At 61.4% G+C, this 23,754-nt stretch overlaps 2 protein-coding genes across 3 annotated transcripts in view; one reads left to right on the plus strand and one right to left on the minus strand.

The window, feature by feature from the left end:
• Positions 1-1,410: 1,410 nt before the first annotated feature.
• On the plus strand, positions 1,411-8,235 carry MFAP2 (microfibril associated protein 2). Of its 2 annotated transcripts, none has more exons than XM_058304312.1 (9): positions 1,411-1,513; positions 4,036-4,112; positions 5,796-5,885; positions 5,990-6,016; positions 6,099-6,185; positions 6,381-6,425; positions 7,138-7,225; positions 7,466-7,539; positions 7,738-8,235. In XM_058304312.1, the coding sequence occupies exons 2-9, from the start codon at positions 4,076-4,078 to the stop codon at positions 7,839-7,841; spliced, it is 552 nt and encodes a 183-aa protein (XP_058160295.1). In that variant the 5' UTR covers positions 1,411-1,513; positions 4,036-4,075; the 3' UTR covers positions 7,842-8,235. The 2 variants fall into 2 exon arrangements, with proteins under 2 accessions (XP_058160295.1, XP_058160296.1); XM_058304313.2 differs by having other exon boundaries at positions 5,799-5,885.
• A 1,569-nt stretch (positions 8,236-9,804) lies between these two features.
• CROCC (ciliary rootlet coiled-coil, rootletin) overlaps positions 9,805-23,754 on the minus strand; it is a 43,057-nt gene continuing 29,107 nt past the window's right edge. Inside the window, exons 26-38 of the mRNA XM_058304302.1 lie at positions 23,167-23,326; positions 20,963-21,130; positions 19,407-19,779; positions 17,271-17,440; positions 17,052-17,172; positions 16,606-16,769; positions 14,288-14,503; positions 13,390-13,614; positions 12,860-13,009; positions 12,383-12,583; positions 12,060-12,191; positions 11,188-11,367; positions 9,805-10,436 (exon numbers count right to left, since the gene is read on the minus strand). Coding sequence (XP_058160285.1) covers positions 10,350-10,436; positions 11,188-11,367; positions 12,060-12,191; positions 12,383-12,583; positions 12,860-13,009; positions 13,390-13,614; positions 14,288-14,503; positions 16,606-16,769; positions 17,052-17,172; positions 17,271-17,440; positions 19,407-19,779; positions 20,963-21,130; positions 23,167-23,326 — 2,347 coding nt within the window. The 3' untranslated portion in view covers positions 9,805-10,349. The remainder of the gene's footprint in view (positions 10,437-11,187; positions 11,368-12,059; positions 12,192-12,382; positions 12,584-12,859; positions 13,010-13,389; positions 13,615-14,287; positions 14,504-16,605; positions 16,770-17,051; positions 17,173-17,270; positions 17,441-19,406; positions 19,780-20,962; positions 21,131-23,166; positions 23,327-23,754) is intronic.

The raw sequence follows: 23,754 nt of genomic DNA on the forward strand, positions 1-23,754 counted from the left end.
GGTCACAGATATGAAAGCAACATGACAGCTGTGAGAATTAAAGTGGGGTGGGGCTGAGGCAGGTAAGAGGGAGAAAAGGAAGGCTCCTTGAAGGAAGAGAGGTTTGAGGTGAGCGCCCAAGGAGGAGGCCTCGGCCAGCATCCAGGAGGAAACGACTCGAGCAAAGGCCCTGTGGCAGGAATGGGGGTTATTAGAGACTGTCAAAAAGCCACTGAAGGCAGATGTGGCCCAAGCAATTGGGTTCCCATCTACGGTATCGGAGGCCCCGGGAATCGGTGAAGGCAAGCTGGCCCCGCAGCGCAAAGAGCTGGTGGCCGGCGCCACGGAGAGCTGGAGCAGCAAGATGACGCAGCAAAGGGAGCCGCAGAGGAGAGACAGTGAGAGACACAGCAGACCAGGGAGCTAAAGTGGCTAAAGAAGTTGAGTATCCCTCTCTCCCACACCAGACGTCCTGAGATGGGGTCCCAGTTCCCCCTGAAAAAAAAAAAAAAGACGAAAAGAACACACAGCGAATGGACACAGAGCGCAAACAACAACAAGAGATGTGGGAAAAAGTGTTTAAAAAAATGTTAAAAAAAAAAAAAAGCCATTGTGGCTGGAGGCAGGGAATGAAGGGGCAGGGTTGGGATTGGGGGGTTTATGGGGGGGTCCAGTCCTGAGCCTGAATGCCAGCTAGAAGGGTTTTAAGAAGGGGACCATGTCTAATTTGCATTTCTGAAGGTCACTCTGGCTGGGACAGCGGGCAGGGTCCGCCTGGGAAGGCCCAGATTGGAGGCTGTTACAGAGTGCTGTGGAGCGCGCGGTGGGGGCAGAGGACAGGCTCGAGAGAGAGAGAGAGAGAGAGAGAGAGTGAAAAGGTAAAACCAGGGGCTAGATGAGGGGGTGGATGCAAGGCGAAGGCAGGGGAGGAAGCCTGGGTAACAGCAGCCCGGCCGACGGGAGGGAGGTCCTGATTTTGGGCTTGGATCCTCGTTGAATCTGGTGACAGAGGTGACTTGGGGACATCCGTGAGGAGCCGGTGGGACACATGGGCCTGGTCAGGGCTGAGCCCTCATTGAAGCCACGTGCTGGGCCCTGCGGGGGCAGGAGGCAGGCACAGCCAGAGAGGCCGGAAACGCGGGGAGGGGGGGTGTCTGGAAGTTGGGAGAAGCCACAGGGGAGGGCTCTTTTCGGGTGAGTGGTCCTGGGCAAATCACATTTTTGAGCCTTAATTTCCTCCTCTGTGAAATGGGGCAGAGGTGAGGAGGAGGAAGCGTGTTGCCCCGTGTAAAGCGCTGACCAGATGTGCGGGGGGGCCTGCGCGCGCCCCCTCTCCCCGGGCCACCGCAGCCCCGGCTGAAACCCCGAGGGCGCGCCTGGCGGCCGGGCCGGCGGCGCTGCTCGCGTTAGGACCCAGCGGCTCCGGCCGGGGGCGGGCGGCCAGCCCCGTCGGGGGCCCGCAGGGGGGTCGGAGCGGGCCGAGGGGCGGCTCCCGCGGGCGCACTCGGAGCGGGCGGCGGAGTGACCCGGACAGGTAGGCGCGGGCCTGGCAGCCGGGCGGGCGGGGGGCGCCCGGGGCACGCGGGGCGCGGGCGTCGGGGGACCCCGCAGTGCGGGGAGCTGCGGGCTCCGCTGAGCCCCGACCCCGGGGGCGGCTGCCGCGGGCCCTGAGCCGGGGCCGTGGGCGCGGGGGCGAAGGGGACACTTGGAAAGTTCGGGTCGCTCTGGGGGGAGGGCGCGAGATGGGAAGGAGAGGGCTCCCGAGTTTGCGGGGAGCCAGAGGTGGGGGCGTCGGCGGCCGGGCGGCTTTTGTTCTCCTTGGGAGGCTGGAATGCGGGGTGGGGGGCCCGGGGGGAGCGGCCGAGACAGAGACGCCGAGAGACAAAGCGAGATCAGAGACGGCGAGGGCGCGAGGGCGCGCGCCGAGCCAGCGCCGCGGCTGATTGTTCCCAGCTGCGCGGCGGCAACATCTGGCTTCCTGCGGCGGGGACCCCGGCCGGGGCCCTGGGGGCAGTGGGTGCCCCGGTCGGGCCTCTGGGGGACACAGGGTCCTCCCTCCGCCTCCTGCGCTGTCTGGCTCGCGTGGGGGCAGGGGGCTCCGAGTTGGCCCTCTTTGCCCCTACCTTCCCCCGCAGGAAGGGCACAGGGGGAGGGGGCCAGGAGAAAGGGGACCTGCTGCCGTGCAAGCAGCCAGCGAGGGTGGGCAGCCCCTGAGCAGGTCCTGGCCTCCCCCCATGCAAGTCTAGAAGTGCTTGGAGGGTGGTCCCTGGGAGGGCACACCCCCTTTCCCCCCCCACTGCCCTATACCGCCACCCCCTTGCCCTTTGGTCCCAGTCCTTCTGGGGGAGGAAAAGCCTCCCTGCAGGGGACTGAGAGGCACTTGGAGGGGCTTTGGGAACAGTCCCCCCCCCCCCCAGACTCCTGTGGTCCCCTCAGGCCTCAACCTGGGCATCCCCCTGAGTGGCAACAGCACCCACTGACTGGCCTGGCTGCCTGCCCAGCCCTCAGCTGGGGGGTGGAGAGCGGGACCCGGTGGGGGCCCGGGGAAGGGGCCCCAGGTCTTCCAGCCTCTGCCATGAGGAGACCAAGGGCTTTCAGAGTGGGGGTGTGGGGGAGCCCGGTGTCCCCTGCCTCGGGGAGGGCTCGAGTCCTGCGCGGTGGGAAGGGGGCACTGCCCGAACCCCGTCGGTCCTCTCCTTCCCGCCCAGACGGCTCTCACCCAGGCTGGGTGAGCCTGGAGGAGAAGGGCCCTGCTGGAGAGTCCCGAGACCCCGGCTCTTACCCCAGCTCTCCGGCACCTTATTATGGAGCCTGAGAAAAGCCTCATACCCCCACCCCTGCCTCAGTTTCCTCACCCACCTCACTGGGCTGGGGTCAGGCTAAACAAGGAAGGGAGTGAGACAGTGAATGTAGGACGTGGGCAAGGGCTCAGAGGAGTCTCAGGATTGAGAGGAAAGAGGGAAGGATGCCCATGTTTCTAGCCCTTTCCTTTCCCCTCTCTCCCTCCCAGACTCACTCCAGAGGAAATATGGCAAAGTTAGGGATTCCGGTTAGCGGTCTGGGAGGACTTCCCACACTGGGGCAAGGAAGGCCCTCCTGGATGGATGGGCCCGCCAAGCTGAAGGCTAACCGCCTAGAGGTTGCCGTCTTTGTGCCAGGACTAGACATGGGGACCTAGAGACTCCCCCAAATTCACCGTGTAGCCAGACTAGAGCCTGGACTAGATAAATTCTTGAACTTGGAAAACCTGGTGAACGCTACGGACCAGTGCCCTCTCCCCGCCAAAACGACACACACAACACTTGCCGTACATTGTTAGGGGACTCAGAGAAGCCCCAGGCTGGGGGAAATCGTGGTCCCCTCCAGCACTGCCCTTGTAGAATCCAGGGAAGCCCCCCTCCGACTCCGCCCTAAGTCCTGCCTGCTGCTGCAGACAAATAGACCCCAGTCTTGTGCGTCTGCCATGAAGACAGCCAGGTCGTGGGAGGCCAGAGGCCTGGCAGGAGAGGAATCTTCTGGGGGCTGGGAGCCCTGCCCAGCCCTGGCTGCGCGAGGCCCGGCCCCAGGCCCGTGCACATGTGGTTTCCTGCTGAGCAAGACACTCCGGGCCCAGAGGCTAATTGGGAGCAGGTGGCGGCCTTGGCAGCGCTGCCGAGTCGAGCCCGGGCTGTTGGCCCGGCAGAGCTGGGGTCCCAGGGCCAGGCCTGAGATCAGGATTCACAGGGTCAGGGCAGTGGACTCCGGGGAGGAGCGGGGCCGGAGGGGTAGACCTGGATGTGGGTGAGGAGGGCAGTTGGGGCCGGTGGGGGGCTAGAAATGGGCTGAGTGCACAGAGGACCGAGGGATCTGTTCGTCTGTCGAAATCGGCCCTGGAGCCAGTTTGGAGGCCTGGGCCTTGCCACCAGGGACTGTAGATGTCCTCCAGAGCAGTTCCCCCACCTCCAGACCCTTCTCTTCCGAGCTGCTCCCTCTGCCAGGATTCAGCGGGCTGGAGGTGGGCTCCGCAGCCCTGGGTTAGTGGGCCAGGGTGCAGCTGTCCCCCTCCTCTCCCTCCAGCTCAAGCCCTCTGACGCCATCCCAGCCTGCCTCCGTGGTCATGAGAGCTGCCGGCCTCCTCCTGCTATTCCTGCCTGGTAAGTGGCTCCCGGGCGGGGGGGCAGATAACCTGGACTATGGTGACTCTCAAGGTAGAGGGGTGGGGCAGCTGGGGTGAGGAAGCCCCCAGGGTCTGGGGGTGGGGGCGATGAGGAGCAGACCCCCTTATCGTCCCCCATGTGGGGCGGGAGCGGGGCCCTGTGGCAGTCCTCAGCTGCCCAGCTCCAGGGCCCCCTGCTGCCTGGACCACAGGTGGCACTGGCCAGCCCCCCTGCACCCTGCCCCCAGCCGTGCACACCGCAGGCGGGCAGGATGCTGGAGAATCCACCAGGCAGCCATGCTTCCCCTCTTACCTCTGAGCCCCCCCGGGAGCCGCTGCGCAGGAGGAGGGGGCACCCAAGGGAGGGAGTCAGGAGGCCTGGGGTCTAGACCCATGTGGGGCCCAATCACCCTATACAACCTTGACCTTGGGGGTGGGGGTGTGTTCCTGATGATCAAATGAGAAGTAATCAATGGGAATCACAGTAGCCTTGCCCTCTCTACGTTCATGCATTGACCCAGCGGATGTTTACTGAGCTCCGTCTAAGTGCCAGGCAGCGGGCTAAGCCCTGGGAATACGACAGTGAAGCAGGCAGACAGAGCCCTGCCCTCGTGGAGCTGCCGGCAGGGAAGGGGGGCAGATCCCACACAAGCAGGCGGGATCGATGTCGGATGGCGTGGAGTGCTGCGATGGGAATAAACGGGGGGATGAGGAGGAGGGGGGCCTGGGCCCGGGATGGCCCCTCAGCATGTGGAAATTTCAGCTGGGAACTGAAGGAGACGCCAACTAAGCGTCCAGGCCCAGGGACAGGGGAGAGCATAGGGCCAGGGGCAGGCAGGAGTGTGGCAAGTCCCGGTGTTAGGCCTCCAAGCAGGGCCTTTATGGATAACCAGAGATGGCATGAAGAAAACTTCAACACGAGAGCTAGGCAAACTCACATTTATTACGTCTGCCGAGGTAAGGAGCCAAGGCCAGCCCAAAGTGGCTCAGACCTGACTCCCCCTGCTGCAGTTTCACTTTGTTTAAATACCCAAGTTACTACTTAGCATTTGCTTTGATTATGCATTAGTTTTTATGCATATGGATGAACACACATAGCTGGTTATATAATTGTATGATGAGTATTCAGGAAATCACGCTTGCACATACATTGCATGATCAAGAAAGGGGCGGATAAGCCACCCCTGGCTGGGAATTTTACTATGTTAATTAAGCAAGTTGAAGTGAGGCCAGCAAGGGGCTGCTTCTCCGCAGGTCCGGCCAACTGGTTGAAGCTGGTTTCATACTTCATTACTTCAACAGGATATTCTTGACCACCAAAAGCGGATTTTGGCCCAAAGAGAGGGTTGCATTTCATTACCTTCTAATTTACATACAATTATTTTCTTTGTATCCTAGCAACAGGGAGAGAAACAAGTTACTTTCAGGTATTCGGTCATCCTACACCCATCACCAGGAGCCGCCTGGGGAGCACCCTGGGGAGGACGGCAGGGGGTCAGGGAGGTGCCCTGGGGCCAAGTGTAAAGACTGTCCTGGTTGAGGAAGGAGTTTGCATCCCAGGGTCCCCGGGTCTGGCTGCAGAGCTCCAGGCCGTCACAGGCCTGCCCGGGGGACCTCCGCCCCGGTGTCCTGCCTGCTCTCGCGGAACCCTTGGGCACCCCACACGCTTTGCCTCCCGCAGCAGGCCTGCTGGCTCAGGGCCAGTACGACCCGGACCCGCTGCCTCCGTTCCCTGACCACGTCCAGTACACCCACTACAGCGACCAGATCGGTGAGGGCCCCGCCCGGCCCCCTCCCTGGGGGGTGGTCTCTGGCTCCGCTGCGACCCTGGGGCCAGCCCGGGCCCTGCTCACCCTGTTCTTGTCTTTGTTTTAGATAACCCGGACTACTATGACTATCAAGGTAAAGGGCTTGGGGCAGCCCACGGGGTCTGGGGGGCGGGGGGCGGGTGGCGACAAGACTCCCTTACCGTCCCCTGCCGCAGAGGTGACCCCCCGGGCCACAGAGGAGCAGTTCCAGTTCCAGTCCCAGCAGCAAGTCCAACATGAAGTCTTCCTGGTCCCCACCCCGGGTAGGCCCCCAGCCCCAGCGCCCACCCCTCCCCCGCTCCCTCTGCACTGCAGAACTGCTGGGAATGACCGTCTGTTCTGGTGAGGGGACGTGACCCTCCCCTGAGCTTCCCCTACAGGCCTAAGACCCCCCCACCCCACTCTGCCCTGGGGGGACCCCTCCCAAAGAATCCTCTCTCCCTGTCTCCCAACACCAGCGCCAGGAAATGCAGAGACAGAGCCCACGGAGCCGGGGCCTCTTGGTAAGAGCTTTGCAGACGTTGGTGGGGTGGGTGCCGGGGCAGAGCGAGGGCAGAGCGAGGCCTGAGCGGCCAGGCCTGCAGCTGGTGCTGGGGGTGGAAGGGGAAGGGGGTATCTGTGCCCGCCTTGGGCTGGCAGCTCCAGGCCTCCTGGGTGGCTCTGGGAGCTCCCACCCTGTCCCCTGGGGTTGGCCATGGCTGAGTTGGCTGCAGCCTGGGGAGAGGGAGGGTGCTGGGGGCTTCCTGCCAGTCAGAGGCACTGGGCAAGGAGGGGCAGGAAACCCTGGTGGTCTACGCGGGGACCCACGCACTGCCCAGGCCAAGAGCACAAGGGTAATGTGTGTGCGGGAAAACACGCGCTCTCCCTCGTCTGCTCCCCTGAGCACGTGAATCTTTTGGGAGGTTGGGGAGGACTCTTGTGACCCTGCGATGTGAGTGTGGATTTGTGTCTGAACTGATGTGTGTGATCACATGCTTCTAAGCAGGGCTGTAAATTTATATCTCTATAAATACACTGCATGAAAGTGGGCGACTCCAGAAGGTCTACTGATGTTGTCCATGTGTTCGGTGGACAAGGGATGCCTGGCTGGACTTTGGGGGGCACCCAGACCCTGCAGGCCAGTCTCAGGGTGGGCGAGGTTGGGGGCTGCCCTCTCCTCCTGCCCTCTGGGCCCCAGGCCCCCAGCCCCCAGTCTGATCCCTGCCTGTCACCCAGACTGCCGCGAGGAACAGTACCCGTGCACCCGCCTCTACTCCATACACAAACCTTGCAAACAGTGTCTCAATGAGGTCTGCTTCTACAGGTGAGCACAGGTGGGCAGCCTTCGGGAGGACCATCAGGAGGACGGGGTGGGCTCCGGCCAGCTGGGGTGGGAGTGTGGGGAAGGACAGCGAATCCTCAAGTTGAACTCGACTCTGTGGTCGAGCCCAGGCCTGGGGAACAGGACCCCCCCCACCAGGCTCCAACGCAAGGTTCTGTCCAGCTCTCGGGGCGGGGGCCGGGGAGGGTGGAACTGAGACCTTCGTTGGCCCTGTCCCCCCAGCCTCCGCCGCATGTACATCATCAACAAGGAGATTTGTGTCCGCACGGTCTGTGCCCACGAGGAGCTCCTCCGAGGTAGGCAGGCCTCCGCGCCCCAGGCGCTCCCACTGCGCCCTGCGCCCATGAGTTTATCCATCCGCCCGTGCACCCAGCCAGCGCCCGTTAAGCACGTGTGCTGCCACGCGGCCACTTCAGGGAGCCCTGAGCTCCTTACCCCCCCAGGTACTTGGCATCCTCAGTCCCGACCCTGCCCTCCTTCCCACCTCCCAACAGCGGACCTGTGTCGCGACAAGTTCTCCAAATGCGGCGTGATGGCCAGCAGCGGCCTGTGCCAGTCGGTGGCGTCCTCCTGTGCTAGGAGCTGCGGGGGCTGCTAGGGTGGCGCCGGCCCCCCGAGCCCGGGACCCTCCTCGGATCCATGGGCCCTCAGGCCCTGCCTGACCTGGTGCTTTCCCCATCCCGATTTTCCCTTTATTCTGTAAAAAGTAGTGGACTGCGGCCCGGGGGGGGCTCCCTGTGGCCACCCCTGGGGCAGAATGGGGGCTCCCCACTGCCCAGCCTCTGTCCCCTGGCTAGGGGCACCCAGGCCTCCCTGTGGGACCTGGGCCCTTGGCGAACCTTCTCAGTCCCTATGAGGACAGACCCCCGCCCCCCAGAACCCCCTGAGGTAGGCGATGGCCCTCACCCCAGTTGGTCTGCTTAGATTCCCCGCAGCCCCCGGGCACAGTCCACCTGTTTTATACAAAATTAAAGACAAGTTTTTACAAAAGATTCAGAGTCACTTTTTCAGCTGAGAGTATACAGGTGCCCCCAACTCTGCCAGTCCCCCCTGAGGCCCCCCGGGGAGGTGAGCCATGGCCTTGCTCCTGCAGCCCCAGGCCTGCCTCCTCACCCACCAGCCTCAGCTCTGACCTGCCCAGGGGGGGCCGTGACACCCGCACTCAGGGATATGCAGGCATGTGTGTGTTTGTGTATGTTACAGGAGGGACGCAGATGTTCAAGCATACAGCTTTCTTGCTGTTAGGCAGCTAGGAGAGGGCATGAGTCCCCTGTCACCCAAGGGGTGCAAGCCAAGATGGGGGCTGCCTGTGGAGCAGCTTATGGGTTGTGGGGAGGTACAGCAGGAGGTCAGGGTAGTGGACTGAGGTCAAGGGCTTCTTTTTTCTTTTTAAAGATGTACTTATTTATTTATTTCTCTCCCCTTCCCTCCCCCACCCTGGTTGTCTGTTCTCTGTGTCTATTTGCTGCGTCGTCTTTGTCCGCTTCTGTTGTTGTCAGCGGCATGGAAATCTGTGTTTCTTTCTGTTGCATCATCTTGCTGTGTCAGCTCTCCATGTGAGCGATGCCATTCCTGGACAGGCTGCACTTTTCTTTCACACTGGGCGGCTCTCCTTACGGGGCGCACTCCTTGCGCGTGGGGCTCCCCTACGTGGGGGATACCCCTGCGTGGCATGGCACTCCTTGCACGCATCAGCACTGCGCATGGGCCAGCTCCACACGGGTCAAGGAGGCCTGGGGTTTGAACCACAGACCTTCCATGTGGTAGACGGACGCCCCAACCACTGGGCCAAGTCCGCTTCCTGAGGTCAAGGGCTTCTTGGGAGTGAGGGCGGGGGCGGGGTGGGGGTACAGTTCAGAGGGCAGTGGCGAGGCGAGCCATTGCCACACCTCCGTCCTACCAGCACGTGGAAACGGCTCTGGGCAGGCTCTGCACATGCTGTCACCTTCTGAACTGCCATATGTGATGGTTCATCTAACCTCCCCATTTACAGGCAAGGAAGCTAAGCCCAGGGGCAGAACCTGACTGCTGGCCTCCCCCGGGCGAGCCTAATTTCTCCTTGGAAACCCTGACGGAGCATTCACTATGTGCACTTGCTCATAGCCGCCCTGTGAGGAAGGCTCCCATTTTACAGGGGAGCAAACCGAGGCTCTGAGGGCAGGAGCCTGCACCTGCTCCCAGGCCTACCCTGGTCTGCCACAAGTCCTGGAAGACGTGCCACTGCCCAGAGTGTGAGCCCATCCCGTGGAGGGGCCAGAGAAAGAGGCGAGAAATCTTTGCCTGGAAAGAGTCACAAGTCGTGCAGGGCAGGGCAGGTCAGAGCCCCCCGGCCTCAACTGCCCCGTCTGTTAAATGGGGGTGCGTGGCCAGGACCCTGGAGGCTGTCCCACCTGACAGCCCGTGAGGTTGGGTAGTTCTGTACCTCTCAACACAGACCTCTGCCTCCGGCCCCGAGCCCCCCTCCCCAGGAGACCCCGTCCCCCTTGCGAGGCCCCGTCCATCCCCCCTCCCCTCTCCCAGCTGGAGGAGGTGTGCCAACGGAAGAGATGTCCACAAGCCAGTTTTAGAAAATGAAACCTTGTTACAAAAAACAACAGTGCTAAGCCGTTAACATTGCAGAAAGGTACAAAAATACAGGGACTCTGAGCAATTTGAGGAATGTCCTAACAAACACTTTGAACTAAGGCGGAGAGACCTCTGGGAAGCCAGAGGTGGGGCCTGGCCTCCAGCCCTGCCCCAGGCCTGGGCGCCCCTCCCCTTCCCCTGAGCTCCCGGCCCAGGGTCCCGGGCTGGGGTCTCCCCCGGCCCTGCCTGGACTCTCTGGCCCTCGAGGCGGCGCTCGTACAATCTGGAGGGGCTCACTCCAGGGGGAAGAGAGCGGGACTGAGGTGGGGCCCACACACCCTGTCCCTGCTGGGTCTGGAAAGCCCCTGCTGGGTCTGGTCTGGCCTAGAGCCGAGCACCCACCCCTCAGCACTGCCACCCTGGCTCTTCCTCACCCCTGCCGAGCTGTGGGGGTCCTGACCGGCCCAGGTCTGGGCAGGACGTGCTGGACAGGAGGGGCCCTGGCCAGGGGCTGCCCTCGGGAATCCCAACAGGAAGAGGCTCATTTCCCCGAGGGGCCGGAGGGCGGGGAGAAGGCCGCTGTGCTCCTGCGAAACTCCTGCTGCAGCTGGCCCTTCAGGGTGGACACCTGGGGAAGACAGAGAAGGTGGGGCCAGCCTGATTCCAGTGGGCGAGGGCGACAGGTGGAGGAGCGCTCTGCCTCCAGCTGGGACCCCAGGGACCCAGTGCGGGGGCATCCGAAGAGGTGCGGCCCTAAGAGCCAGGTGCCTCTCTTCTCGTTTTGTCCCGGCAGCAGACAGGCTGCTCAGGTCTCCTTGGCAGGTTACGCCCCATCAGCATCTGGGTGGGCCTGCCTCCAGGGGGACATGCGACCCAGGCCTGGCCCCTCAGAGCAGCCGTGCCCTGCAGACCTGATTGGTTCAGGGATGGCCAGGAAGGCGCATGTGATCTGAGCTGGCCAGAGTTAGCACCCTCAGGGCCTTCGCTGGTGCTCTCAGGAAAATGGCCACCTTTCTCCTCTGGGACGACGAGCTGCTGGGACAACCTGCAGCTGGAACCGCTGGGGGTCACCTGTGCCACCCGGGAGGGGGACTGCCTGGGCGAGTAGCCAGGGGGACCAGAGCCACAGCGAGGCTGACTTGAGTCCCAGTGACATCACTTGAGCCCCTGGGTCCAGCCATGCCTGATGCCGGCGGAGATCCACCCCAGACCTTTGCAGTGTGGGAGTCATCAGCTGCTTAGACCCAAGAGGTCATACGCAGCCTTCCCTTCCTCCTCCTCCAGCTCCACCTCCATCCTGGCCTCTTCTCCCCAGGGGCGAGTCCTGCAGGCTCTGCCACCCCCTGGCAAGGGACCGGAACCCAGCAAGGCCTGAGTACCTGCTCCTCCAGCCCATGCACCCTCTGGCGGTGGGCCCGCTCCCGCGCTTCCAGGGTGCGCTCCGTCTGCACCTGGGTGCTGCGCAGGCACTCCACCTCCTGCTGCAGCTCTAGGCGGAGCTGCTCGTCGGCCTCCAGCCGGTTCGAGCTGTGGTTCTGCTCCATCACCACCACCTGGGCCTGCAGGCAGGGGCCGCCGGTCAGGGAGCTGGCCCAGTGTACCTGCGCGGGGTGTCAGGGAGCCCCTCGGGGGGTAGGGGCCCTGGAAAACCCTCAGGGTGAGGCCAGGGCAGGCAGGGGCTGCAGCCCTGGCCCTGACAGGCTGTGAATCCCAGGTCAGGGTACCCAGAGACCCCCGCGCAGGCAGGCACACACAGACGTATTCAGACAGACGGCCACGTATACACAGGAGTAAAAAGGCGATTCTTGCCCACGTTCACACAGATGCAAACGTGTGCCCAGAAGCCCAATATGCCTAAAACATCCACATACGTGAAGACAAATGTGGACGCAAACACGCCTGCACAAGCAGAGCATTTATCATATTCAGACGTGCCACATCCCAGCCCAAGCGTTCGTGTTACTCGCACAAGAGCACGCACATGTACATGCCTGCCCCCGGCCACAGCACACACAGACACACACGCTCACGTGCTACCAGGCCTTCAGAGACTCTTCTTTCTGCCTCCCTGCAGGACCTGGCTCTGGGACCCCACCCAAGGGTGGACTCCAGGGTGGTGGGAATCGAGGGCCCTGAACTGGCCGAGCCAGAGCCCCACCTGGGACTGCTTGGCTCTCGGGCCGGGGCGGGGTCAGGGGCTGGGGGCTGGGGAGAGAGAGGGTGTCCAGGGCTGGGTGGGCAGGGACCGGACCTCCAGCTGCTGGATCTGCCTCTGCGCCTCGACCAGTTCCAGCTCAGCCCCGGTGAGGGTGCGGTCCAGGCGGCCCTTCTCCGCACTCAGCCGCACTGTGTCCTCGTGGCTGCGGAGCTTCTCCCGCTCCACCTAGGGGGGGAGACCGGGAGAGCATCAGAGAGCCTGAGGCAGCAGGGGGGGCTTGGGACCCTGAACCGGAGTGGAGCACCATCTACCGGCAACCCCACCCCCCAGACTGCGGGGCCATGCAGCCAGGACCAGCCACGGCGAGGCCCCAGAGGAAGTGGGGGGCTGGGGAGGGCCCGGGGGGAGCAGCCCACCTTGTCCAGCATCCTCTTGAGGGCTGCACGGTCCTTCTCCAGCCGCAGGGCTGCCCGCTCCACCTCCCGCTTCTCGGCCTCCAGCTGGGCCAGGGTGCGCTGCAGGCTGCCCAAGCGCTCCTGCAGCAGCCGCCGCTCGTCCTGCAGCTTCTGGACGGCGTGCAGGGCCACGGCCTCGCCCTCCTGCCGCTGCTGCAGAGCCTGCAATGGAAGCCGGGCACGTCCCCAAGGCCTCTGGGCCTCAGCGCGTGCACCTGAAGCTTGGAGCTGCTGCTGCTGGAGGCCCGTGCCACAGAACTGTTCCCGCAGGCCGGACCCCTCTCTCTGGGCCTCAGTTTCCTCCTCTGTATAATGGGGACATGGGCTGAAGGACCCAGGTTCCCTCGCAGGAGCGAAGGCTGAGGTGTGCGGAGAAGGTTGGGATGGGGGAAGGTCCCCACCCCGTCCCGGGGGACAGAGGGGCCTCCCCAGCCTCACCTCCTGCAGCTGTTGCAGCTGGCCCTCGGCCTCGGCCCTCTGCAGCGCCAGGTCTGCCAGCTCGGCCCGCGTGGTCTGCACCTGCTCGCCCAGGGAGCCACTCTGCTTCCGGGCTTCCGATAACGCCTGGCGGGAGGCCTCCAGCCGTTCCTGGGGGACAGGGGTGATGGTGCCAGGCCAGCCTGGGGACCCCTGAGGCGGAGGGCTCCCCTCTACTCCGTACCTCTGGGGCAGGTTGAGAGCCCAGAAAATAGGTAGAGTCTCACCTGGGGCACCAGACGGCGGGCCTGGCCCACAGCCTCTCCACTGACCTGCAGAGCCCAATTCACCCCACTGAACCTGGCACCCGGGTACCCCCAAGCCAGCACCTGGAGGCTCGCTCGCCCCTAAAACCCGCTTGCACTGATGGGCTCCTTAGGGTTCTCAACTGACGGCCCCAGTGGCTGGCTCTCTATCAGGGCCCCTCCAAGCCTTCTCCTATGGGCTAATCTCTCCCTGGGCCCCCCCAGCCAGCCCCTGGAGCCCCATACCTGGAGCACCTGGCGGTCATGCTCACATGCGGCCAGGGCCTTCTGCAGCTGCAGGTTCTTGTCCTGGGAGCTGGCGAGGCTGGCGCCGGTCTGGGCCAGGGTCTCGGTCAGGCCCCGCACCTTGTCGCGCAGGGCGCCCTCGCTCTCCTCCACCTTGGCCAGGGCCCCACTCAGCCGCTCCACGGTCAGCTGCAGGGTCCCCGCCTTCACCTCACTGTCTGCCACCTGGCAGGAGGACAGGACGGTCAAGCGGCTCTGCTCCCCTCTGCTCCCCCTGTGAGCTCCACCAGGCTGTGCCCAGCTCAAGCCCTTCCCATGTCTCTCTGGGCCTTCACCCGTGGCTTTGTTCCTGCACCCTCCCACCGGCCCAGCCTCCTGCAACCTGAGCCCCATCCCCACTGCTAGGTAACTACCCTCGCCCAGAATGCCACCTCCCTGGTTGTCTCAGACCCTGTGGACCCTGCCCCATTCTCATTTTCCTGTCCTCCCTGCTATGGAGGAGAAAGGGAAAGCACCGCAACCCTGAAATTGTTTGTGTTCTTAGTTTTGGTGGATAACTGCAGAGTAAGTGGACATACTGAGCATTGAAATTAGAACTGAGCTTCCTGGCAGCCAAGGTGAAAAAGGAAATGAGTGGAATCTATGCCTCAAACATTTCCCACGTCTGCTACGAGTGTACATTAATGGTCGAACAGTCCCAAGTCCTAATTCTGGCTCTGCCTCTAATTAGCTATGTGATCTTGGGCAAGTGACATCACCTCTCTGAGCCTCCATTTGCCCATCCACGAAACATGGATGATGATACTTGCTTCGCAGGGTTATTTCGGGGAGGACCTAGGCCCTGTAAAGCGCGTGGCACAGGGCAGGCAGATGGTGTGGTGGGGGTGGGGGGGCCCACCTGTCTCTGCAGGGAGTCCACCCGGTCCTGGAGAACCTGGGCCTGGGCCTCGCGGTCACTCAGGCCCAGGCGGCTGCGCTGCAGCTCCCCCTCGAGTGCACGCCGCTGCAGCTCGAGCTTGATGGTGCGGCTCTCAGAGGCGTCGAGCACCTCCTTCAGGCGCCGCTTGTCGCTCTCCAGCTTCACCTCGTTGGCCTTCATCTTGTTGATCTTCTCCTGTGGGGGGCGGGACGGTGGGGGGTGGGGTCTCAGGTCCCAGGGGCCACACCCGCCTCACACCCCCACCCCCTCAGGACCCTTAGGAGGAAGTGGGGAGCAGTCCTGAGGCAGCTGCTCCAACCACTGGGAGGCTTGGGCCAGCCTGGGCCCCTCTTGGAGCCTCGGGCTCCCGTCTGTGCACAGGACGGATGGACTTGAGATCCCAGAAGCCCTTCCCACCTCCCCGTCTGGGCTGAGTTTAACAGGCTGGGTGATCCAGGACCCCCTTTCCGCTCTCTGGCCTGTTTCACATCTGTATAGTGGGGGGCGGGACTGGACTGGTCCAGAGGTGCCACAAACTGGGTCCTCAAAAGAGCCCTGGGGGAAATCTACACATCTGTATGATTGTTTTGCAAGTTCACAATATCTGTAACAAACATACGTTTTAAAAAAATACTATGGGTTGTGGGGGAAACTCACCAAATGTAAGATAAGGAATATACTTGGTGGTAGTATTTTGACAATGCTCTTGCATGGTTTGTAACAAATGTTTCACCCCAGTACAAAGAGCTGGTGGAGGGATGACGTATGAGACCCCTGCGTGATGTTACATATGTCTACTTTGTAAGTTCGCAATCTTTACTATATACTTATTGTTTATGTGTGTTCATGTATGAATGAATACTTCAATTAAAAAAAAAAAGAGCCCCAGGGGAGGACGCTGAAAAATGCAGATTCCAGGGCCCTTCCCCACTGAATCGCCGAGAAGCTACATGGAACCTGAGCTGAGACAGGTAGGAGCCCTGGGCCCCACCTTCCTGGGGTTTTGGGGGAAGATGCTTCTCCTTCCCTCTGACAATAACAGGACAGGGCAGGACAGACTGGGGCTCTTTAATCCTTGCCGCAGTCCTTGAGACAGGGTGGGTCAAGGGGGTTACTACAGCCACTCTCCCCTCGGGCCCGGCCCCTCTCCTGCCCTGCTCAGAGCCCCAGCGCTGCCCTGCCTGGGCCCGCGGCCCCGCTCTGGCTCCTGCCCAGCTTTGTTCCCTGCCTCCTCCTGCAGCCCCTGCGGCTGGGCCCACAGCCAGGGCTGGAGCCGCAGACACAACAATCCAGCTCCAGCTCGGCCCCGAGCCAGAGGCAGGGGGTACTGGCGGGGGCAGTAACGGAGGGTCAGGGCAGGGAGGAAGGGAGGGACACTGGCTGCATGAGAGGCTGGGCACGCATGCCTCAAGCACACAGAGTAACACACACACGCAGGTACACAGGGGTGTCCCCCACATAACGTAAAAACCCCAGAACATCACTCACGTGGCTATACAGAGACACAGAACAGAGAGGAGGAAGCAGAGGTCCCCGAGAACCACCCAAGTGTCACAAGCTTACGCGCACTGCCTCTGTTCGACAAGGATGGGTCTCCCCCAAAAGATGAGGAAACTGAGGGTGCCTGACTCAAAAGTCCAAGCCCTTTCTTCTACAGCTCACTGACCTCAATGTGAAATGCGATGAGAAGAGAGAATCTGAACGTGCTTTTGTTGAAAGACACTCCAGTGGGTTGCTGTGTGTGATGTGTTTGAGGCTCTAAGTACCCCCAGAAAGATATGCTCTTAAATCTAATCTATTCCTGTGGCTGTAAACCACTGTATGTAGGATCTTTTGATGAGGCTACTTCACTTAAGGTGGGACCCACTCCATTCAAGATGGATCTCAATCTTCTTACTGAAGTCCTTGATAAACGGGATGGGAAAGAGGGCAAGAAAAAACCATGGGAACAAAAAGCTGCAAGTAATGAAACCCTGAAGAGAAGAAGAGAAAGGAGAGACCAGCAGACACCGCCACGTGCCTTGCCATGTGGCAGAGGACCCAAGGATCAGTCTTTGGGAAGAAAGCATTATCTCCACCATGCCTTGGTTTGCACCTTTTCTGGGCCTCAGAACTAAGTTAATAAACTCCCCTTGTTTAAACCCGACCCATTTCATGGTATTTGCATTAAGCAGCAAATAGGAAACAAAAACTGTGAGGTTCAGGCAGACAGACACCAAAATGCACAGAAGGCATTTTTCTGTTCATTCACATCTCCGACGAGCACCTCGCCCCTGCTTGCTCCAGTTCCTGCCCACCTGGCTCGTCCGGTGCTCGCCCTCTGCGGCCTGCAGGCTCCTCTCCAGGGCAGCCACCTGGTCCAGCGCGGCCCGGCGCTCCCGCTCGCTGCGCCGCGCGCTCTCCTCCTGCAGCGCCAGCTCCGCCTGGGCCCCGCTCAGCCGCCCGTCCGCACTGCGCCGGGCTGCGGCCCCCACCAGCCCCGTCAGCCATGGCCAGGGACAGCCCCGGGGCCGAGCTGAGCAGGCCACAGATTCCTCAGCCTGCACTCCTTCCCGCGCTGGCCTGGCCCTGAGCCCCCGAGACTGAAGTTCTGGACACGGGGTGGGGCTGACCGGTAGGGCCTCCTGGGGGTCCCGTGGCCAGGGCAGGGAAGAGGAGCCGTTTGGGCCAAGTTCTCCAGCCTCCCCACCTCGGCAGCCAAGATCACCGAGGGTAGAGCAGGGGCCCCAAGGGTCCCACTCACCTTCCTCGCTCTCGGCCACAGTCTTCTGCAGCTGCCTTGCCCGTGAGGTCATGCTGTCCCTCTCGGCCTCCACCTCGGCCAGCTGGCGACTCAGGGCACTCATCTGGACCCGAAGCTCGTCCTGCAGCCCCCCAGGGGGGCAAGGGGAATACCCCTGCTCTGAACAACCTGCATCCCCCCTCCGGGCCCTCGCCCACCCAGGCTCCCATCCAGCCTCACCCGTTCTCTCTGGGCACTCCGCAGCTCCTGCAGGAATTCCTTGAGGGCCCCCCGCACTGCCTCAGGATCCAGGTCTGGAGGTGCTGGGGAGGTGACAGGTCCTGGAGATGGTGGCTCGGACCCTGGGCTGCATTCTATGGGGCTGGGGCTGCTGAGCCCCTCCCCGCTTCCTGGAAGAGATGTGCTCGGTTTGCAGGAGCCGCTGGCCCCTGCTGTCTGGACGGCGGCTGCAGGCTTCTAATGCCTCTCACGCACTCCGGTCCCTGCCAGCCCAGCAGCCGCACGAGCGCTCCTCACCTTCCTGCTTAAGACCCTTCACTGGTCCCCACAGCCCTCAGAAGCAAGCCCAACCCCCTTGCCACAGCTTAGAGGCCCTGCCGCCCACCTCGGTATCACTCTCCCTTCACAAGCTGGCCTGCACACTAGCCTCAGCTCCCATGTTCTAGAACCTTCCATGTTCCAGCCCTAGGGTTCCATACATCCCATCCCTCTTCTTCCCATGGCCCCTCTTTCCCTGGCCTATCCTTTAGGCCTAAAATATAAATGTTACTTCCTCAGAGGCCTCCCTGACCCCAGGCTGGCGTGGGGCAAGGTCACGCCACCTTCGTGAGAGTCTGATGTTTGCCTCCCCACCCAGACCACGGCCACTATGAGAGCTGAGACCTTGCCTCTTCCATCCACCGCTGCGTCCCCAGGCCCTGTCCACGGACAGACACTCCTTCCCCTCAAATCTCCCTTGGACTGAGCATTTACGATGTGCCAGGCACTTGACTTTCCATTTGTCACCTCATTCTTCCTCAGTCACTCCCCAAGAGACGAGTACCAGTTTCCCCCCTTTGCAGGCAAGGCAGGCTCACAGCAGTATAGTGACCCGCTCAGAGGCTCAGAGCTGGAAAGTTCCAGAGCTGAGGTTTGAACCTTGACAGGATGACTCCCGGCAGAAAACCTTGAAGGTTGTTTGGTAGCTGATGGGCAATGGGGAGGTGACAGGGGCAGGGCGGACAGTAACAGGGCGGCCCCTGGCGGTCAACACCAGAACTGCAGGATCGGCGGCCAGTCGGCCGGCAGCGTCGGCCTGCTCTTGCCAAGTGGCACCTACACCGCCCGGCTGCATCCACAAGCCCCCAGAGCAGGACTCCCGCCTCCCCACGCCGGCTGCTCTGTGGCCCTCCCTGTCCACAGTTTCTTCCACTCAGGACCTTTCCTCTTGTCCTCAGCCTCTGCCTCCAGGAGCTGCGTGCCCGCTCCCACGACAACCTCCTCGGGAAGGCGCTCCCTGTCCCCTGCAAACACCACAGGTCCTTTATGGTCTGCTCCTTCCATGCCTACTGGCTCCAGCAGGGCAGAAATGCCCCACAGCTGTTTGCTGCCCCGTCCCCAGTGCTTAAAGCACCCCCGCAGGCTTGTGGGGTCAATGTGGGAACGGATGTGATCCTGGGTCTGAAGCTGTCCACATCCCACAAGCTTCTGCTTCTAAGCCCTGGGAAGCAACGTCGGCTCAGGTCCGGCTGAGACAACACGACTTGCTCCCGAGGGGCTGCTCCCGCGCGCTCACTACAGGGAGCAGAGGGGCCTGGGGGGGTCTCTTTAGGAGCTCCTGGAAGGGGGTTCAGGCCTGTGTCTGAGGGAGATGTCGGGGTCACACCTCTCTGGTCTGCAGGGATATGGAGCTGGGGATGGGAGTCCAAAGACGATGGAGTGCTGGCAGGGACAGCGCGGGGCTCGTTTAAGAAGACGGGGACTCAAAGCTCAGAGAAGTTAAGCCACTACGACGAGGTGCCGACCCCCAAAAGACAGCGAACCGGCGACCGCGCGGTGCAGCGAAGGGGAGGGGCCTCGTAAAAGGGCGGGGCTAGGGGATCCTGCCTCGAGGGCGGGGCGAGCCAGTGGGGGGCGGGCTCTTTTGCCGAACTGCACTAGGCGAGGATTGGGGCCTGTGAAAGGGGCGGGGCTCAGGCAGTGCCTCGACTCTGGGCGTGGCCCGGCGGGGCCGACCGAGCCGGGGGCGGGGCCGACCGAGCCGGGGGCGGGGCCGACCGAGCCGGGGGCGGGGCCGACCGAGCCGGGGGCGGGGCCGACCGAGCCGGGGGCGGGGCCGACCGAGCCGGGGGCGGGGCCGCAGCGAGGCCCGCCCACGGCGCCCTCCCCCGCCGCGCTCACCTCCGGCGGGCGGGGGCCGGGAGGCGGGGCTGGCGGCGCGGCCCAGGCCCAGGCCCCGGCGCAGGGCCGAGCGCAGCCCTCCCAGCTGGGCCTCCGCCGAGCGCCGCTGCGCCTCCACGCGGGCCAGCTCGGCCTCCAGGCCCTGCGCCCGGCCCTCGGCCGCGCTCAGCCGCAGCAGCAGCTCCGCGGCCTCGGCCCGCGCCGCCTCCAGCTTCAACTCCAGGCTGCGGGCGTGCTCTAGGTGCTGCTTCTCGGCGCCGCGCGCCTCCTCCAGGGAGCCCTGCAGGCCGCGCTCGCGGGTCCGGAACTCGCCCTCCTGATCCTGCAGCTTCCGCTGGGCCCCCTGGAGCTGGGGCGGGGTGGGGGCAAGGCAGAGAGGTGGGGGTCAGGCAGGGTCGCCTCCCACCCAACCGGGCGTCTCAGCTCCCCGGCCCAGCCTGTAGCACACCCACTAAGTGGCCCGTACTGCACCCAAAAAGGCGGTGCAAGAGCATCCACAGAATGTGGGAGGAAACGATTAGAATGTGTTCATCTATTCCTCTTTCTAGGCCTTCTACTGTGCACACTTGATTCATAATAACAATAGCTAACACTTATATACCTAGGGCCAGTCACCTGCCAGGTGCTGTGCAAAGTACTTACCCAAAAATTTCAACTCTATCACTCTATGAATTGTCCCCATTTTACAGATGAGGAAACTGAGGCACAGAGCAGTTAGTAACCCAACCAAGGTCACACAGTAGTAAGCTGCAGAGCTGGGATTCAAATTCAGGCACTGTGGCTCCAGAGGCTATTTTCTTTACCACTACATTGCCTCTCAGTGCACATAATTTATAAATAAATCTTCACACAATGGGGGCACATAATAAAAAATTATTTCCTGATGTGTATATGATCACACACAAAACCCGTCCAATTTAGAGAATAAGCCAACTTTTCATGGTCATTAGTAGCCACCATCTACCAAATCCCACCTGGATGCCAGGACCTGTGCCAGATCCTACATACATCCCCCGCTGTGCTATCCCATGAGGGCTCTGAAGCAAAGAGAGGTTATGTGATTTGGTCAAGGTCACACAGTGGATTCACAAGAAGGGAATGCCCAGAAAAGGCAGAGTGAAAAGAGTGCCAGCTTTGGAGTCAGAGAGACCTGGTGGCTGTATGATCTTGGGTAGATTCCTTGACCTCTCTGAGCCTTGATGTCCAAGTCTCTCTATAAAACAGGGCTAACTATACCTACCTGATGGGACTCTTGGGAGGATCAAACAAGATGATGTCTACAGAGCCCCCCACTTGGTGCTGGCACACAGTAGGCCCCTACTTCTCGCAGTCATTATTATTATTAAAACTGGGGAAAAGTCTCAAGGAATGGGAGACAGGGACATGTACTGGGGAAGGGGTAATCTCTCAGAATGGCTCCAACATGGGGGTCCCCACCCGCTTCCCTCTACTGGGAGAAGAAAGGGAGAGGGCGGCCCACCAGCCTCCTAGGACCCTCCTCCTCCAGGCAGCCCACCCGTCTGCCCAATTACCTCCTGCCGCACAGCCTCCAGGTTGGCCTCGCCTTTCAGCAGCTTCTGCCGCAGGCCCAGGGCCTCCCGCCGGCCCTCCTTCTCTGCCCGTTCGCCCAGTGCCAGGCGGCCCTGCAGCTCTGCCAGATCCCGGCCCAGCCGGGCATTCTCGCTGTCCAGCATCTTCATCTACAAGCGGGTGCAGGCACAGACAGGATGTGGGACCCATCCCCAGCTCCCCGGTCCCGTCCAGCCCAGGGTGGCGAGTGCCCGCAGCTTCCTCCAGCGGCCCGCTCAGTTCTGCCTCTATACACTCCCCAGTCCATGCCTGGCCCTGGGGGCATGCGACTCAAACCATCTCCAACCCCCTGGGAGCCACCCCAGATAACCCCACCGAGCTCGAGCACCTGGGCACAATGGCTTCAGTTTACCCCTTAGTCAGCAGGCTCAGAACTTCCGTTCACGGGGTCAGGGGTCTACGGGGCTCAAGAGTTCTGCAGGGCAGGGAACAAGGCTCCCTGGATCACCTTGCGGGTCTCCAGTGATGACTGACTTGCATGGACCTCTTACTGGTCTAAGCACTTTGCTGGTATTAACTCATTTAATCATCATACAACCCTATGGGGCAACTAACATTACTTCTATTTAACAGAAAACTGAAGCTCAGAGAGGTGAAGCAACTAGCCCAGTGTTACACAGCCCGCAAGCAGCAGACTGGGCCTTGATCCCAGATGAGTGGAATGCAAAGGTGTGTTCTAAGTCCCTGCTTCCCCATAAGGGCGTGGGTAGTGCCTACCTGCCCCTCCATACTGGGACAGTGGTAGAGGACAAGGCGATCACACTGTAGCACACAAAGTACCCAGCAAGGGCCTGGCACGCCAATGCGGTTTCCCACACCGGAGGGGGCCTGGGTGGAGGGGGGCCTTGGCCGGAGGTGGAGAGGATTTGTTATCGGGTCAATACCTCCAGGTGGGACAGAGCCTAGGAGCCACAGGGCTGTTTCCTGTTCTTCCTTCCAGTCTCCTGGCGGGGAGAGCCTGAACCCCCGGCTCTGGGCTGTGCTCGGCCTTCAGGGGCACACTTGGAAATGCCTGCTATTGTTGATGAGTTTGGAGCTGATCTAGTGCCAGGCTCCGCAAACTACAGTCCCCAGGCCAAATCCAGCTGGCTGCCTATTTTTGTGAGGCTGCGAGCTGAAAATGGTTTTTCCACTTTTAAATGGTTGGAAATGGCTCATTTTTAGAGGGAAAAAAAAATCAAAAGAAGAACGTTTCTTGACTCATGAAAATTATACAAAATTCAAATTTCAGCGTCCATAAGCCTGTTTTCATGAGGGCACATGCTCACTTGTTCACAGACTGTCTGGCTGCTTGTAGCAGTTTGATATGGTCATGAATCCCAAAAATAGATGTTGGATTATGTCTGTAATCCGGTCTGTACCTGGGTGTGATTAGATTATGATTAGGGCTTTGACTGGGCCACATCATTAGGGCATTAAGTCCCCACCCCTTGGTGGGTGAGGACTCACAGATAAAAGGTATAGCAAAGAACAGAGTTGAGGGGTTTTTTGATCCTGGAGTTTGATGCTGATGCCTTAAGCTGGAGCCCCGGGAAGTAAAGTCACAGAGGAAAGAGAAGCAAGACCCTGGAAGGGAGGAACCCAGGAAGCCTGAACCTTGCAGACATCAGCAGACATCCTGCTCCAACACATGGAAATAGACTTCGGTGAGGAAAGTAACTTATGCTTCATGTCCTGGTATCTGTAAGCTCCTACCCCAAATAAATACCCTTTATAAAACCAACCGATTTCTGGTACTTTGCATCAGCACCCCTGTGGCTGGCTAATACACTGCTGGTTGCACCACCGAGGCAGAGGTGAGCAGTTGTGACGGAGACTGTGTGGGCCACAAAGCTGAAAAGATTTACCACCTGGCTCTTGACAGAAAAGCTTGCTGAGCCCTGACATAGAGCATGGGGTCTTCACTTTTTGTTGTTCACAGATTCCTCTGAGCCTGGACAAATGCCCCAGACCCTCTCCTTAGAAAAATGTGGGAACGAGTATATACACCAACACACGCACACACTTTTGCAGTTTCAGGGGCTCGAGGACTCCTCGGAGCCCATCCATTATACCCAGGCTGGGGAGGAAGCCTCTGGTTTTACAGGGAGCTCAGCGCCAGCAACGCGCAGCCAGTCCCGGGGCAGGGCTAGCGCTGGGGGTCTACCTGCCGCCTGAGCTCCTGCAGTTCTCTCCGAGCCTCGAGCCGGGAGCGCTCCACTTCCTGCAGCCCAGCGCGCAGCTCCCCGGCCTCCTTGCCCATGGCTGTCCGAGCCTCCTCGAGCAGGGCCAGCTTCTGCTCCTTGTCCTCGTTGGCAAGCTTCAGGCTGGAGGGGGCAGAGGGCAGAGGGCAGAGGCTGGCCCAGTCCTGGGAAGAGTAGAGTCTATGGCCCAACACAAAGCCCCTTCCCCTGGTGCCTGGAATGGGTTGCACCGGCCTTCAGCCTAGAGGGTCTCCAATGCTCCAGTGCCTCCTGGCCTTGGCCAGGAAAGGTGGACAAGTGACTCTGGGGGACCAGTGTTCAGGATGGTGGCAGCAGAGACCCCACCCTGATGGTTGCCACCTTTCCCCTTCGCACAGGTAGGAAAATCACCTGCCGGGCCCTAAGGCCTGGGGATCATTTTCATGCGTCTCCTGTGGTCAGAGGGCAGAGACTGCCCACCTGGGCAATGGCCCAGAATCATCAGCGTGAAGTTAGGTTCCAGGGACAAGATGCTGTGAGAGGGGCTGGGCTCGGGAAGGACCCGGGGTGGT

This window comes from Dasypus novemcinctus, chromosome 9 (genome assembly GCF_030445035.2).
Source record: "Dasypus novemcinctus isolate mDasNov1 chromosome 9, mDasNov1.1.hap2, whole genome shotgun sequence".
Classification (NCBI taxonomy): domain Eukaryota; kingdom Metazoa; phylum Chordata; class Mammalia; order Cingulata; family Dasypodidae; genus Dasypus; species Dasypus novemcinctus.